A 16,761-nucleotide genomic window follows, 5' to 3' on the forward strand; every position below is an offset into this window, starting at 1 on the left:
CACTTCTTGGGGGGGTGTGGGGTCCAGAGGAGCAGTCAAGAATGCTCCATGGGTGCTCAGGGCAAGCTCATGGTAAAAGAGGTGGTGGCTGGAGGGAAGATTTGGGGACACTGCCCAGCCCTGGATCCTGACCTGCCCATCAAGCCTTCCTTACCTGTCCCCAGATTACTTCAATGGAGCCAGACTGGTGGTGGAAACCTCCAAAGACCCTGTCTACAGCTACAGTGGTGCCAACGTTACCTTGCCCTGCCACTACCGCTACGAGCCTGACCTGGGAGATAAGCGCAAAATCCGCATCAAGTGGTCCAAGATACGGGATGACTACACCAAGGAGCAGGACGTGGTGGTTGCCATTGGCAAGACCAATGTGGCCTTTGGGGACTTCAAGGGCCGTGCTCACATCCACCGGGCCAGCCAGCACGAGGCCTCGCTGGTCATCAGTGATGTGCACCTGAAGGACGATGGCAAATACCGCTGTGAAGTCATTGACGGGCTGGAGGATGAGAGCGACGTGGTGGACCTCCGGCTGCAAGGTGGGGCCATGCTGGGGACCTTGTGACCCTCTGTGCCGAGCCAGTGAGCCTGACCTTCTGTGACACCTCCTCCTTTGTGGACAGGGAGGCCAATTGTGGGCAGAAAGCGGCTGGGGTGCTTGGTGGGATGAGGTGGTGTCTCGGGGCTGTCTGACTGCAGGGTCTCAGCAGTGAGTGAGCCCAAAGCAGTCTGCGCAACTGGGACTCTGAGGGTGCTGCTATGGAGTTAGAGTTGGGAGTGACCCCATGGCTGCAGCATTTCCTGCCTTTACCCACCCATCTTCCCACTGTGCTGCATCATGTCCAGCTGTCCCCTCCCCTCCCAGCTCTGTATATCTCAATGCCTCTTGCGATGAATGTTGGTGACTGGTCCAGCCCCTTTGCTCACTTGCTATGAGGGACCTGACTCAGCCTTGACTCTGCTTCCAAGCTCAGAGCTGTGACAATGTCCCTCTTGCTTGCCCCTGCCCATTCCTTTGGCCCTGTCTCCCAGTGTCTTGTCCCCACAGGTCCCTGTGACTGTGTCCATGATAGTGGTGCACATGGTTCTGTGGTCCATCCATCCTCATGACAGTGGTCCATCTATCCCCATGTTGGTGGTCCATGTGTCCCTGGGATCGTGGCCCATATGTCCCCATGATGCTGGTCCTTGTATCCCTGTTCCTGTAGCCTATGCATCCTCACGACAATGATCTCTCCATCCCCGCAGAAGTGGTCCATGGCTCCCTGGGACCAATGTCTGTGTGTGTCCAGGGCCGTGGTCTATACGACCCGGTGGTGGTGGTCCCTGCAACCCCATTATCATAGTCTGTGCATCCCTGTATGTGCAGGTGCCGTCCCCATGAGGGGGTCCGTGTGTCCCCAGGACCAAGCCCCTGTATTCCTGTGCCACCAGATGTCGCTGGCAACTCACTGCTAGCGCCTGCACGCCCGGAGCAGCCCCATCCCCGCATTCCTGAGCCTTGGGCTCTGCCACACTGGGGTGGTTCCTGTCTCTGAATTTGGGATGGGTCGGGGACCCCTGCGTCTCCTGCTGGGGCTGAACTCGGGGCGGGTGGGCTGCCCACAGAGCCAGCTGAGCATCCCATCTGCCTCCAGGCATCGTGTTCCCCTACCAGCCTCCCCGCGGGCAGTACAGGCTCAACTTCCACGAAGCCGAGCAAGTGTGCCAGGACCAAGGTGCCATCCTTGCCAACTTCAACCAGCTCTTCCAGGCCTGGAGTGAGGGGCTGGACTGGTGCAACGCGGGCTGGCTGGCCGATGGCACCGTGCAGTACCCCATCCGCCTGCCCCGCAAGCCCTGCGGGGGCGTGCACCTCGCCCCGGGCATCCGCAGCTACGGCCCGCGCCACCGGCGCCTCCACCGCTTCGATGCCTTCTGCTTCTCCTCCGCGCTCAGAGGTGGGTGCTGAGCCACGGGTGGGGGCTGGGATCTTGGGGAAAGTGGTGTGCATCTCTCCCCCTCAGGGCACAGGGATCGGCCTGGATGGGGATGCACCAGGCAGGGATGCTCCAGATGGGGATGTTCCAGATGACTCTCAGCACTGATGCTCCCCTCTCATGCTGCCCTCTCCCTCCTAGGAGAGGTTTTCTACCTGGACCGCCTCGCTGGGATGACGCTGGAGGAGGCCAAGCAGAGCTGCCAGGATGCAGGGGCCGAGATTGCCCGGGTGGGGCATCTCTACTCTGCCTGGAAGTTCCTGGGGCTGGACCGCTGCAGTGCCGGCTGGCTGGCAGACGGCAGCGTCCGCTACCCCATTGTCAAGCCCCGGCCCAACTGCGGCCCCTCAGAGCCCGGTGTCCGCAGCTTCGGCTTCCCCAGCAAGGGCAGGTTTGGGGTCTTCTGCTACAAGGAGAGATAAGGAGCCAGGAGAGATCCTTCTTGGATGAAGGATGTTTCCAGCCTGACAGTGCCTGGTGTTGGGCATTTCCCAGGGCTGTTTTAGGGGTGACTGGGGGGAGGTGGGATGGGGGGAGGCTTCTTTTTGTTTTGTTTTGTTTCGTTCCTTTATATTTTCCACATCTTGCTCAGCAGCTGGCACATGCAGCTGCTTGGGGCAGCTGCCAGCTGGGCAGCGTGGGACAGTGCCTGTCATGGGATGTGTGCAAGGACAATCCCCGTGGGCTACAGCTGCCACCTCACTTGGCCCTGCCACTCCATGTGTGGTGGCCCCTTCCTGCGGTGGCAGGTTGTCACCGACACTTGCCTGCCCTTCCAGGCTGGTCCTACCCCCAAGTTCATGAGATGGGAGTGAGGCAAAGCTGGATTTGGCCAGAGTAGAGAGCAGGCGTCTCTGTTGCACCTGGCCCCTCTTCCAGCCCCATCCCTGACCCGCTGAAGGATGTCATTGTGCCTGTCCCTGCGGGAGCGCCACTGCCTTATCTCCATGTGCCTGTTGCCTGGACTGCACTTGAATTCTGGTGCCTTCTTCTTTGATCAGTTGTTTATGAAAAGATGTATTTTCCTGGACGTCTTCTAATAAATTGGAGAAAGCCCTGGAGTGACGTGGCTGTCCATCTCTCTCCCAGTACAAGAGAGGAGTCTGACATGGAGAGAGGATTTGGGAATCCCTGGCTAGTTGCCTAGGGCTGTCTCATCCTTGGCTGAGCATTGTCTTATTGCTGCTGGCTCCGCCCTGTGCCCACCCAAGCTCAGGCAAAGGCTTTGTGTTCCCTCATTAGTGAGTGTTAATTAACCCCCTGAGTGTCAGAACTGAAAGCTGGAAGGTGAAGCAGTTCCTGCTGGCCATGGGTTTTAGATGGGTTTTAGGCATGTAAGTTAACTCCCTCCCGAGGTGGGAGATGAACAGGGAGGGTGATGTCCTACTGTAAGGTCCCTCTTCAGCTGGGGCTTGGGACACCCCTCCCACCCCTGTCGTCCCCAGAGATGCACCCTTGGGTGCTGGCTGGGGCTGAGCCATTCCCATGTAGCCTGGAGCACCCGGTTTGGGGTCCCCTTCCTTCCTTACTGCCTTGCCGTGGGAGACCCTCCCTCCTTCCAGCCCAGAGAGACACGCCCCTTCCTTAAAAAAACAACACTGACAAAGCGCCCATTCCGATTTCACTCTCTTTATTATTTATCATTCTTTCAAAATAGTATATGTTCAAAAATATAAATAGGTGCAGGGAACGCTGGTGCCCCGCACGGTCCCCTGGAAAGAGCACGTTGTCCTGGACGGGCGCTGCGCTGCAGAGGGGGCGCTGGGGAAGCAGAGAGGGGCCACAGCCCCCAGCACCCGGGTCTCGGGTCTCAGCATCCCCTCGCCTCCCTCCTCCCACAGCTCCTTCCACCACAGCCCCCCGGCCCTCCCCACCCACCCTGACGTGCTGCAGCAGTAAAAGGATTCTGGAAAAAAAAAATAAAATAAAACCCCAAAAGGTGCTGTTCACCCTGGAGATTAAATAACAGAAATAATTACATTGTTCGTGGATAAAATCAGGAAAAAATAATCATCTTTATTATTTAACTTAACCCCCTGCCCTCTGCAGACCCACCCCCCTCCCTGTCCCCAAAGGCACGAAGATAATTGGAACCGGACGGTTAGTAAAAATGCTGAGATCTAATTTGTTTTGCTTTGGTGCTTGGAAAAACATTAATTTTTTTTTTATATATATATACACAAAGGTGGGTTTGTCTTTAATATAATTTTTTTCCTTATATGACAAAAAAAGCAACAAGAAGAAGAAGAAATTGACTCTGTTAATATAACTGTTCCGTTAAAAATCTCTCGCGTTTCCCCTCTGTCTCTCGCCCCGCTCTAATGGGTGGGTCTGTGGACGGCGCTGCCGCTGGGTCTCGACCGGCTCCTGGGGCTCCTCTTGTATAGCCTGCGCTGGTAGCTGGAGGCTGTGGGATAGAAGAAAAGGCACCTTGTTGGCAGGAGCCGGGACAGAGACGCTGCTTGTCCCGCGCTGGCCTCCCCGGCCCCTGGCTCCCTGGAAAAACACGGGCAGCCGCAGGCAGCGCTGCCCGGCGGGTCGCTGTGTGTGCCCCGGCGCCAGCCTGCCCACACACGGACAATCGGCCCTTCTCTCGCCCTGCACCTGGGCTTTGCTTCTCCCAGGGGAGAAGGTGCCCGGTGCCGGGCGGGAGCCTGGGCAGGAGCATCATCTCCGCGGATGCCTGTGCCATCCCTTCCCTGCGCCCGGCCGGGAGGGCAGCTCTGCTGGTGGAGTGGGCGTGGGTACCAATTCCCTGCCTCTCCCCTTGCCCTATCAGTCTCTCCCCAGTCCACAGTCCCAGTATCCATTAGCAGTGGGATGTGCTCAGGGCACAGGAGGGGAAACAGCCCCATCTGGCTGGCAGGGAGGGACAAGGTTTCTGCCTGATCTTTGCTGCCAGTCTCCCTGGAAGCTGGCACCACTCTGCTGTGATAATTGCAGGAGGGTTTTAGTGGAAGCAGCAAAAGCTGGTTGGGAACAGAAAAGGTCTCTTGATCGCTGGCGGTCCGTGCAGGGAGCAGCCTGCAGCTCTCCAGATGCACGGCAGAGCCAAGGGAATCAGCCTCTTGGACTGCACCAGGCAGCCGCCCTTGGATAGGTCCTCCATCCCTCCTCCTTTCATCTTCTCCCTGGGGCAGAGATTTGTCCCTTAAGCCTGTGTCGACTTTCCCTGGCTGTGGGACCATTGCTTAATCTGCCTTATCTGGAATTGCTCAGCTGGCCCAGAAGCTGGCAAGGAGGCCACTGGACAGATGTGATTTGTCTGAGGCAAATAAAATTATTGGGAAGCTGCAGGCAAGCAGGGATGGGACAGGGGTGTAGGCAGGCGTGGGACTGGGCTGGAACACCAGAGGGAAAAGGCTGGCTGCCATTAGCTGGAGGCCTGACAGGAGGAGAGTCAGGAGCCCAGCCCTGTCCCTTGGCTTATCTCTGCGTCAGGACTTCTGTCTGGTCCCAGGGCAGGGGGATACAGGGGAAGGGCTCGGGAGACCACAGCTCCCCCCTCCTATTCTCTCTGTTGATGCAGGTGGTGCCAAAACTTGCCCTTTCAGAAGCCATTTATTTTTCTTTCTTTAAGTAGCCTGGGCCATTGTCAATCAACTTGTTGCCCTTTCCTGGCTCTGGAGCTGCCCCTACGCTGCCTTGGTGGAGGAGTTTCTAGGGCAGGAATTGCCCAGACTGTCCCTCCAGCCAGCTGATGTGGCTCACATCCGCCCAGAAGATGTCAGCTTCCATAACCCCGTCATGGGGAAGCTTTCAAGAAGTCAAGGGAACCGTGATACTCCCTTCTGCCTGGCTTGGAGCTACCCTGCACTCTAAGGCGATGCCCCTCTCATTCCCAGCTCCTTCTCCCAGCTACAGGGGTGCATTCGGTCCCTCCCTAATCTGAAGGCAAAGGGACTGAGACGTACGGTTTAGGCAGGATATCCGCGGCTCCTCCCACTGCCCGTTGGGCTGGCACCGGATGGTGGGCAGGTGGCGCTGGATGTAGCCTTGGTTGCACTGGTACCGCACCATGGAGTTTATTTCATAGCGTTCCTTCTTCCGACCGAAGGTCCTGGCGTTCTCCACGGCAGGGGGGTCCCCACAGGCCACTGCAGGAGATGGGCAGACACATAGGGAATGAGAAGAGTCCTGCCTGGCTGAGCAGGACCTGGGCAGCTCCTGCCTGCCCGCTGCAGGCTGGGCACACAGAGCTTTGTCACTCCTCCCACGGATAAAACCTTAACTCCCTTTGAGATTGTCCACAAAATTTATGGGCAGGGAGGTATGGGAATTATGTGATGGGCCTTGAAATTAAGTAAGGTTCTGCCTCAGTGCTCCATTCCTGCCTCCTGGAAAGGCAGCGAGAGCTGAGCTTCACAAAGATATCTGTGTCTGTGGGAGGACATGGAACTGGTGTTGTGGGAGTGATGATGCAGCTAGGGTATGACTCTACCTAGAGATGTTGAATTCCTTGATAGCTCATCTCATTTATTTTCAAATCCTTGTGAAACTTTCTCCTAGAGCCTTGGCCAACTTCTGTTTCTAATTCCTTCCACCCCTTTGACCACCCTTTGACAAAACCCATTTCATGTGCACTGGAGACTCTGCTCCAGTCCTGCAGCTGCTGCAGGGTGCTGACCTGTTCCTTTCTTGCAGGTGAAAGGGAGGTGATAGTTGCAGGGAACATCATTCCATTCTCCTTTCTCATGCCAGATCATCACAACGCAGTCCTCCCCCGCCGAAAAGAAGTTGTCGGGTTGGTTGGGCCTCCAGTTCTCATATTGCTGCCAAGAGAGGAAAGCCCTTCACCTAAGGCTGAGCCCTTCCCTCTCCCACTCCCTCCTTCACCCTTGCAGCTTCACCCATGTCCCTCTTCAGCAGTGACCATGGAATGCTTGCACTGCTCCTGTAGTGGTTATTTCTGCCGTGATGGTGTCAGGAGCCAACCACCTTTACTACTGGCTTGGAAAAACCGTGAGCCCTGCAAAGTTTAGGGCTGCCCCCACTCAATGCCCAACCCAAGCACTCATCATGTAACTCATGGGGCTCTTCCCTCCCGAGGGGAACCTCTTCTCCCTGTGGAAAGCTGGCGCCTGCTCACGCTGTGGGCTGTAGGCTCACCAGAGAGTGCCCGTCGGACCAGCGGAAGTCGTTCTCCACAGCTCTGTCACTGAGGCCGATCCACTGGTAGTCCTGTGCATGACCTGGAAGAGCAGAAGGGGAGAGAAGAGTGGGTCGTGATTGCCCTACACCTTGTTGAAAGCATTTCTTTGCCATCTCAGCTGTCTCTGCCCTGGAGCCTTATTTTCCCCATATCATACTTGTCCGTCTCCCTCCTCACTCAATGTGCCATGAACATGGAAGGACCCATGCAAGGATGAAGCTTTGTTAGAATATATATGAGCACCAGTGGGGCAAATTGTGGTTTAACAGCATTTTGGATAAACCTGCCCGTATACTCAGAGTCTGATGGCTGGACCCCTGCCCAGCCTCAGGCTGCCCTTAGCACTCACTGTTCACAAATTCTTGTTCCTCTGGGGTGATGATACTGCTCAGGTGGGCTTGATGTTGTCGGCATCTGGTCTCTGCATCCATCCAAGTCTCCCTCTCTTCAAAGTGCCTGTAGCAGTGGCCCTGGAACTTGGTCCAGCCCTCCTCACAGTTTTCCAAGTCTGAAACACACAGAGGAGGGATGAAAATGAGTTGTTGAGTGGGTCTGGAAGCCTTCCAACTCACCTCTTAGAAGCTCATGCTCGCGTGGCATGGGACAACACACGGTCACTTTCACTAAAAAGCAAACCCTGACACTGTTGCCTGTAGGATATCCCAGGGAAAACTGTCAGAAGGCATCAAAGACACGCAGAGAGGGGAGCCTGTGTTGAAGATTCTGTGTCTGTAGGAAAATTGCCACTGCTACTAGAAAACCTGGATGACAGTGACTTATTTGTGAGCAATTGAATCCCTGTGTCATGTTCCTGAACTTTGTTTTTGAGGAACTGACCAAACAAGAACCCTTCTCTTCCCACTTCTTCTGGCCTGCATAGTTTTCTTGCTTTGGAACAATCTCCAAAATCCAAATCCAGATGTCCAGAATCAATGCATATGTGTCGAAAATGAAAGAGGGGACTGCCAGGTTTGGGTGTCTCCGTTGCTTAGTGTGATTCTGGAGCTTTGGAAGAGAAGCAAACCTACCAAGATGGGTGAACAGAGGTGGAGATAGGAACTTACCATGGTTTAGGGAGAGAATGAAATCTCAGTGAAAAAGCTTGGACGCTGTTAAGGAAGTACAAACATTTCTCAGCTTTTCAGAACATCTTTCACCAGCTGAGAAACATTGAAGAACTGAATGCACTTACTGAAAAGAGTAAAACCACAGAGGGGGGAGAGCAGAGACAAATGGTGAAACCACTAGAAAAGACCTTCAGCAGTTCCCATGCAATGCAACACCACACATCTATCTGCTACATGTGACTGAAGGAAACAGAAAATAAAATATATTTAATATCAGCCTTTCAGATGCCTGATCTACCATCCTTTCTTAGGCCCTTGCTGCCCTGGGGGTGGTGGTCTTCCATGAGTTCTCACGCCTCTCTCCCTTTTCAGTAGGTTTTTCTGTACTCATTTTCTTTCTTCTTTGTTAAACTTGGTAGGTGAAACTACTTGTAACCTTTAATCACATTAATGCCTCCTAATCCACCTCTCTGGTGTTATTCCAGCTGGAGACTGCAGATGTTTCATAGATGTTGGAATGGCTGGTAGTTAGCTGAGACATTAAAAACATTTTCTGCCTTCTTCAACAGATGAAATGGGTTATGTAGAAGTAGCTGAAGCTCTAAGAATTCTTGGGTTTTGCAGGCAGCTCACTTGCACAAAGTCAGCAGAGAACTCACTCTGTCTTTTGAGATTTAAGATTCTTTTCCAGCATCTTGAATGCCATCCCATGTCATCACAACCTCGGGATGGGACCACACATGATACAGAACCTCAGCAGGACATTTCCTAGGAGAAAGGCCACTCTTTCCTACATAATTGTTACTTATGGGTAAATATGACAGCAGTGTTCTAGGAAAAGAATGATAAAAATCTTGTTTCCTGGTAGGGACACTGTTGTGGTGACAAGGACTATCTGTGTGCACAGGTGGCAGAGCTCACCTACAACATCCCGCTGTTCCTGGAGACTGACAGAAAGGATGGTCTGCCTCATGGAAATATGGAGATCTACATTCCCCACAGAATTAGGGGCACTGGCTTCCTCTTGCATCTCCCAGGCTAGAACCCCCAAGCATCAGAGTCCATAAATCAGAGAAAAGAGAAAATTAAGTCTTGTTTGGACCAAAAAAGATTGTAAGCAGCTGCAGGGTAGAAGGTCTGTTGTTGGATTACAAGGATCTTCAGCCTGGATGATCCAGGGCTGATTTGGTTGCATTAGGAAAGTGATGTTAAGATAGCACAATTCCTGCCCTGAAGGTCCAGTGATCCCGAGACTTCTTATATCCTTCTCCATATGTTCATATTGGAAGCAGAAAGAGGGATGCAGAGAAAGGGAAGAAGAAAATCCAATATATATTATCATTACTCATGTCAAGGTGAAGAAGACACTGCAAAATTATTTCTCTTTTGTTTGAGCAAGGCAGGAGAGCTTCCCCTAAGCTAAGCTGATAAAAGTTTGAACTTTAATCAGCTTTAAGAAAAAAACCACAACTCTTTCTCTTTCCTTGTAGAAACAAAAAGAAGTATTAGTGTAGGTCAGAGTACCTAATTTTGATGGAAAAATAGGTTGCTTCACAACCTATATCTCAAAGATACGTTCCCTGCTGATTTTGCCACAGGAAGCCACGTTGAAGAGATGACAAAAATGTCATACTGTGTCAGATTGGTGGAGATTCCTGGAGTGAATGAGGCTTCTCTCAGCTGCACTTTCCCTGAGAGAAACACAATCATTTTTCATGGCTCAGTTGAAGCATCCTTCCATGAAATTCCAGTCTAGCAGAGAAAGTTTGCCTGGGGTGAAGATGCACTCAGAAGTTTCCCTACTGTTACAGATGAACAGGAAGATCCTTGACCCAAAGAGACAGTGACTTCTGTGACCAACATTGTTATGGACTGTGTGGAGCTCCACTAGAGAAACTTAAAAAGGAGAAAGCTGAAGAAGACACTAGAAGCTCCTGCTTAGAAATCTTGGAGGGCATGGTACTGTGATGAACAAACTAACCAAAATATACATATTCAAAAGCCTCAAAGTGTTTCCCAAGCGCTTTTTAAACTGGTGTTAGAGGTTAGATCACTGAGGTGAGGGCAGGACTGATGGGAGCACAAGGGATCAGCTTTTTTTGGGGGGGTAGGTTGGGAACACGTTGTTGCAGCAGTTAGTAAGATTAGCTGAAGCCAGGTAAGGCCGTACCGATCTCACACAGGTCCCCTCCGTAGCTGGGAAGGCATAAGCATTTGAAAGAGTCGATGCCATCAGCGCAGGTGGCTCCGTTCAGACAGGGGCTTGAGTGGCACTCATCAGTGTCTGCAAGAAATCAAGGGCTTCCATTAGGGCTCTGGGCAGGCAACTCCACCAACAGGAGAACTTGTTTCCTTGCTTGTTTGGGAGGGAATATCAGTTGTTTTGGGGGGAACTTGGGAGGGTTGTATTTTATAACATACTGCCACTGCTGCTGCTGGAAGAATGAAGGCCAGAGACCCAACCCACCCTACAAGGAAGACATGGGATTTCTGATGGTTGAACACCACTTTGAAGATATCAGAACAAGCAGAGCAAGTTGTAGCCAACACACAGCACTTGGTGTCTTGGACATCTGTGACAACTCTTCCTTGTCCGCTGCCTCTGCCTGATGCATCAAAAATGAAAATTTTATGTCTGTGTCTCCATCAGCTAAGGGTCTATGAGGAAGAATGTGGAATTCTCATAAGTGACGGAAACATCCTGAAACAGACTTCTATCTCTTAACCAGTGTTCCTGGTTGTCAGTGCTCACCAAAAGTTTCTTCCTAACCATAATTTAGATGAAGTTCTGTGTCAAGAAATCTCTTCTCAGAGGAGATGAAGAAAGTGCAGAGAGGAAAAGAGGTGGGCTCAAAGAGAGAGACTCTCAACTTTTTCTCATTGAGGATCTTAGGTCTAGCTAGGGGTGCCTCTTCGTTGGTGAAGAACACTGGAGTGCAGTGCCATTTTCTCCAGACCTGTCTCACTATTCATTCTTTTGCTTGTGATGGGGCTGGAAGAAGCTGGTAGATCTTTTCCAGCTGTGAACTCTATCTTGGTGGAGAGAGCTTTGGAATTAGAAGAATGAGTCATTCGGAATGGAAAGATTTCAGATATATTCAACTCAGAAACAAGGAGGAAGACTAAGGAAGAGAGTGGGAGCACATCCACGCAGGTTAGGATAAATGATGACTGATTACATCCTCATGAGAGGCAGCATTTCTTTCACACTCAGAAGAAACACAAAGCTTTAACAGTGATGACTAGCACTCCATGCTCTTCTTGTGGATGAGAAGGGTTAGTGAGGAAATATTCAAAGATGATAAACATGCTGGCTGTGGAAATACCAGAGCAGAGCAGCAACTTCCCAACCTCTGTGTTCATCTTCTTACTGGGGTACAGTTGGTCAGGATATCATCTCCTTACAGAACCGTGGCCCAGCTGCTCAGTGTCCCCAGACACAAGAGAGCAGATGAGTGTTACACCCCATGTGGCTGTCTAATGACTGAGTGGCCAAAGTCTGATATGTCAACTAGAAGCTGACATGTTCTGTAATGTGCCTAAGGGATGGGGAAAATCCTTTCTGACCTTGGATGGTAAATCTGTGTGCGCTTTGGAGCAAGGAGATTGTCATCTTTATTCTAAGGCGTATCACTCTGAGCAGTGAAATCATTCCTCAAATGGCTGGTGAACCTCTTGCTCCAGTTTTGCAGTTCTTCTCTGACAGAAGGAATTTTTCCTTCCGGGTGGTCCTTCTACATCTTATGAATGCTTTCTGGATTTCTTTGTTCACTACAATGTGAAGAAAATTCTGTTTCCATGGTACTAATAAGCACTTTGAGACTTTCTAGAACAAAATAGGAGTCCCAAATCTAGTAGAATAGAGGGCTGAGTATTGCTTATTAGTCACACCTGGAGTTCCCAGATGATAGGGAGCATAAAGAAAAATTAGGTATCCTGAAGGATGATTGCAACTCTAGAGGCCCCTTGGGCTTCCCAACAGTGACGACAGCAGAAGTTCATGTTGATTCTGGTGGGCTCCAGCAAGGAAGTAAAGGCTTTTCTTCATTTGTTAGGCTCCATGAAGTGGAAAGAACGCTGCAGAAGTGGGAACAAAACACACAGGAGAGCTGAAACTGCCTGTTTAGCAGAGGATAATGAGTCTTCAGCTGTCTTCAACCATGTGGAATAAAACTTGGCATGTCCAAGATCTCTTCTGATATGCAGGAGACCTGCTGTGAGTAGCCATTCCTGGTCTTGGAGGAGGGGGGAGCAGGCACACTTTGCAAAGTCATTGCCACAAATTTCCAGCTGGAAATAACATTGGAACAGAGTTTCCTTTTACAGATATTGTATATAATATGGTTGCACATATTATATATGCTGTAAAAACAAATCTCTGCATATAATATATATGTTGCATATCTCTCCAAATATATACACATACATTTTTATATATGACACATAGAGAAAGGGTGTGTACTTGTAGGTGGTGTTGGAAAAACAAACAACAAATACACACAGGTTTTCTTCCCAGAGGTGTGCTGCCAATGGCTGGAGAGAAGATTTTAAACACATGATGACCATAAATATCAAACTCCCCCTTCAGCCTGTTGCGGTGTTGAGGCACTGACCCTGTCTTCATCTGCAGGTAGAATCACCTCACCAAACTGATATTGGAAAACTCAAACATATCTGTCGGGTTGGAGGAAGTATTGCTGATTCTGGTCCTCCCAAAAAGTCTGGATCTTGGAGGTCTTTTTAGAAAGGTCCAAATGGTAAAATTGGCAGTGATGTTGCTTCTGGAAATCCCGGCAAGTTGGTTTGTGGGTGTTGCTTTCTAGGATATTGCATCAAAGCCACAGGATTTATGGGAGAGGAGAACTCCATTAAAAAAAAATAGCATCTATCACACAACACTTGGCTATTTTCTTCATACCTTTTATATACTATAAATGTGTCCACTTCCACATTGTTTAGAGCTAGATGAGGTCAGTAAATCACCGTACACCTCTTCAGCCAGCTGAAAAGCCTGCAATGCACAAGGTGTGCCAGCTCTGCTCAGCATGGAGTGAGCTCCCACTTCCACAGCACCACCTGCCAGGTGCCTTGACAATACCTTGACACTCAGGGATCACACACAGACGTGAGCTATTTATTTACTTGGCTGAGCAGTCATCCAAAAAGTCAGCTCTGCTTTGAGATGAAGCTCACGTGCTTATCAGCCGACAACAAGACAAGACTACTGCTATTATTACCCCTTGCTAAGGAAGGACAGTGATGTGCTGTGGAATGCAGAATGGAGGCAGCCCTTGCTTTCAAGAGCTGCAGCTCTTGAAGGAAGAAAATGCCTCGCGGTGCCAAGAATAGGAAACCCAGTTGGAACATGTTATTAACTCACTTCTTGAGGATAATGCAGAATTAGTGACCCTTTAGAAGAAGATTCATGCTGCAGTTAAAATTGCCCAGAAGTTGCAAAAAGTTATTCAATTCTACTGTCACAACACTTTCTATTTTTTGCTACTAACAGGATCCAAGCTCTAACTTCTAGATGTATTGTTTTTTAATAAAACAATTAAAAGAAAATAGCCAATGTAAACAAGGTCTTGCATCTAGAAGATGCTGTTGGCTGGAGAGAGCAAGGGGAGTTACATAGCTGCAATGCAAACTTCGAATTCGTTTCACCATTTTCTTCCTAAGATTTCTTCTACGTTGCCAGATATATGCTATGTTTAGTCAGAACAATTTTCTTTTGGTGCAATTAAATACAACAGAAGTATTCTTGTCATCCCTGCTCATGGTGGGGGGGTTGGAGCTAGATGATCTTTGAGGTCCCTTCCAGCCCTAACCATTGTATGATTCTATGATTCTCCCAGTGCCTTTGGAAACAATTTGCTGTACAAGATCATGGAAATTGGATAGAGAAATCTTTTAGAAATGAAAGAGAAATAGACTGACTCTAGTTTTGTTCAGAAAGCAAATGACATGTAAAAGTGAACACTCAGTTTCAGTGGTGAGAAAGAAATGCTTTTAAAATCCTTCATCCCGAGCTAAGAAGAGAATACTAGGAACAGTGCTATCACTTTTTAAAACAGTACAGTTTGTGCATTTCTCTCCATGACAGCCTGTATGGAAGATGAGCAAGAATATCCATTTAAGAAGGTCAGCTTTGTTCTTAAAACATCCACTAAGGAGAAGCAGCTGGTGAATAGAGAGGTCGGTACCACCCAAACCTTGAACAAACTATAGTTTTCCCAAAGGTGTGAGTAACTGGTTTAGTAATATACACTAGGGTATTTCTGTACCCTTCTGGTTTTGTTCTGCAGAGGGAAAAAGGTAGGAGAGATGTCCAATAGTGCCTCCTGTGCTCCTCACTCTTCCTTTATAGGCCTCCTTGTAAGTGCAATTATCCACATAGGGAATCAGAGACCAACCAGATAATTGTCTTCTAGAGACGGAGGAAAAAAAATAATCCAGGTACCAATTAATTTGCTTTTCAGAGACTGCTGGGAAGTTTGAACTACTGATCTGATAGCTCAGACAGAGAAGAAAAACATTGGAGCAATTGAAGGGTCACTCCTAGAAGAAAAGAATAGGAGGAGTTAGGGGAACCAGGTCTCTCACATTTTAAGGTAAATGCTAATATTGAACATCACATAGCCAACTTGTGATGAGCAATTAAGTCATTAAAATAATTAACTACAATAATTGAATCAAAACCTCCCTGTAGCAGAAGGGACAGATTTTGCTGAATCCTTAAAAAACCCTTTATTCTACTAGAGATCATCAAGTTTCGAGGAGGACCTGTTGATCTGCTGGAACTTTCAATTTGTTCAACACTCTCATGGAAGAAGAGCTCAGGAAATTTGGACATGTCTGTCTCCAAAATATTATATGTAGAAGTAAACAGACATGTAAAGGACTGTACAATACCTCTGCTGAGGCAGGTTTTATTCAAGCTAACTAAATTCTGATGCAAAGCAGACAGTGTATCCAGGAGAAATCAAATCATCTGGTCAGCCACAAATGGTCTGTGCCTTTGTTTTTCTCTCAGACAGGACTGGTACCTCCATCTCCTTCTTGAGAGCATAGTTTTCATTCCACATTAGGTGAAACATTATGAAGCAGATAAACATTTTCTTGACTTTTTTTTTTTCTGTGTGATTTTCTCTGGACCAACAGAACTCTATCCCTTGGAATTCCAGCTTGCGAAGTATGAGGAAAGCCCACCAAGACCTTTCCTCATTTGCATTCTAACCTTCTGCTGTGTCAGAGCCACAGGCAGCAGAATTCATGGACTTGTTTCACCAGAGACAAGCAAAACTTCACATAAACAGATGCCATTTCAGCACATTTCTCCTTTCCCCCTGCAATGTGAGCGCAGTTTTTCAGTCATTGACTGGTCAGAGTGCTCCAAACCGCAGTCTGTCACTGAAGTGCCAGCACGTTTTTTTCAGCTAATAATTATTTGTCTTCAAATGTTACCAGAAGCAAAAAGATCCGCTGAGTTGGCAAAACCCTGGATGAAGAAGCCAAGCCTATGGACAATTCTTTAAGCTTGTGGGGTTCCTGTCTTCACGAAGGAATCAAACTGCTGACTAAAACATGTACATGCATAGCCTTCAATTTGGTTAAATACTAAAAAATACTGGCACTCCAGGCGTTAATCTTCAGTCTTCTTATGCTTCTGGCCTTGGCTTTTGAGAGAAGCAGAGGCTACAGCAGAGCAGAAAAATACCATTCTTCTAAAATCATTCAGCTAAATAGGCTGCTGTGTCTAACTGCAACCCTCCAACAACAGGACCAGAGGGCAACAGCTCCTCACTCTAAGCTCCTTCTTTAAGTTGAACCAGCTTCACCCATTCTTTCTTGTTAGTCAAAATTCATTGCACTGAATGGGCATCCACTGCATCCACAAATCCCGAGCACAGCACAAGGCACAGGTATGAGACCTGATTTTTTTGCAAGAGTAAATTTCAAGACTGGGAAGCTTCAAGTGAAAAGGCATCCACAACATTGCAAACAGCATTCTGGGTTCCAGCCTACAGTTTTTCCTCGTGGACTTTCAATGTTCACAATTCCCAGAGCATTGTAAAGAGTAACGACCAAAAAAGGGAAACCTACAATTATTTTTCTATCCTTTTCTTTTATTAATTTATATATTTATCTATCTATTTATTAATTAATTTATTTTGTCATCTCTTTGCTCTAATTCTCTAGAATAAGTCTGCCTTGTTGCAGGGGTGTTGCAAGTTCATGGTCAGTACACTTCCTTGCACCCAGATGATCTTCCTTCAGACCCCAGCCAGGACTGCATTTAGTCCTGTAGAGACACTGTAGTAAAGAAGCCTATCAATAAAAAGAAAAGCTTTACCCTGGAATATTTTCCCTGGTAGGAGCACCAGCCATACAACATGTACTCAAGTCCATCTCTAGTTTACAAAAAGTCTGCAATTAAGCTTCATGCAGTCGTTGCTTACCTCTTGCTGTCACCTGCTAAGAAACCCCAGCTGTTACATCATCTCTGTGACTTGCAAATACACGTTCTAATTTCAGAACATTTTCAACTTTCTTCACACATGAGCTGCTG

At 48.8% G+C, this 16,761-nt stretch overlaps 2 protein-coding genes across 3 annotated transcripts in view; one reads left to right on the forward strand and one right to left on the reverse strand.

Moving 5' to 3' along the window:
* Positions 1-164: 164 nt before the first annotated feature.
* On the forward strand, positions 165-2,489 carry HAPLN3 (hyaluronan and proteoglycan link protein 3; the record flags this gene model as incomplete). Its single annotated transcript, XM_039385918.1, has 3 exons — positions 165-533; positions 1,632-1,934; positions 2,115-2,489. Coding segments are annotated over 3 exons (953 nt in total), but the record flags the coding sequence as incomplete, so codon positions are not given.
* Positions 2,490-4,040: 1,551 nt separating this feature from the next.
* ACAN (aggrecan) overlaps positions 4,041-16,761 on the reverse strand; it is a 46,698-nt gene continuing 33,977 nt past the window's right edge. The window contains exons 13-18 of one of the 2 annotated variants that reach the window (XM_039385930.1): positions 10,363-10,476; positions 7,475-7,633; positions 7,083-7,165; positions 6,601-6,745; positions 5,888-6,070; positions 4,041-4,380 (exon numbers count right to left, since the gene is read on the reverse strand). In XM_039385930.1, the coding sequence (XP_039241864.1) occupies positions 4,292-4,380; positions 5,888-6,070; positions 6,601-6,745; positions 7,083-7,165; positions 7,475-7,633; positions 10,363-10,476 (773 nt within the window). In that variant the 3' untranslated portion in view covers positions 4,041-4,291. The remainder of the gene's footprint in view (positions 4,381-5,887; positions 6,071-6,600; positions 6,746-7,082; positions 7,166-7,474; positions 7,634-10,362; positions 10,477-16,761) is intronic. The other variant, XM_039385931.1, reaches the window with a different exon arrangement.

This window comes from Pipra filicauda, unplaced genomic scaffold (assembly GCF_003945595.2).
Source record: "Pipra filicauda isolate LSUMZ 115617 unplaced genomic scaffold, ASM394559v2 scaffold44_size3831614_pilon, whole genome shotgun sequence".
Classification (NCBI taxonomy): Eukaryota; Metazoa; Chordata; class Aves; order Passeriformes; family Pipridae; genus Pipra; species Pipra filicauda.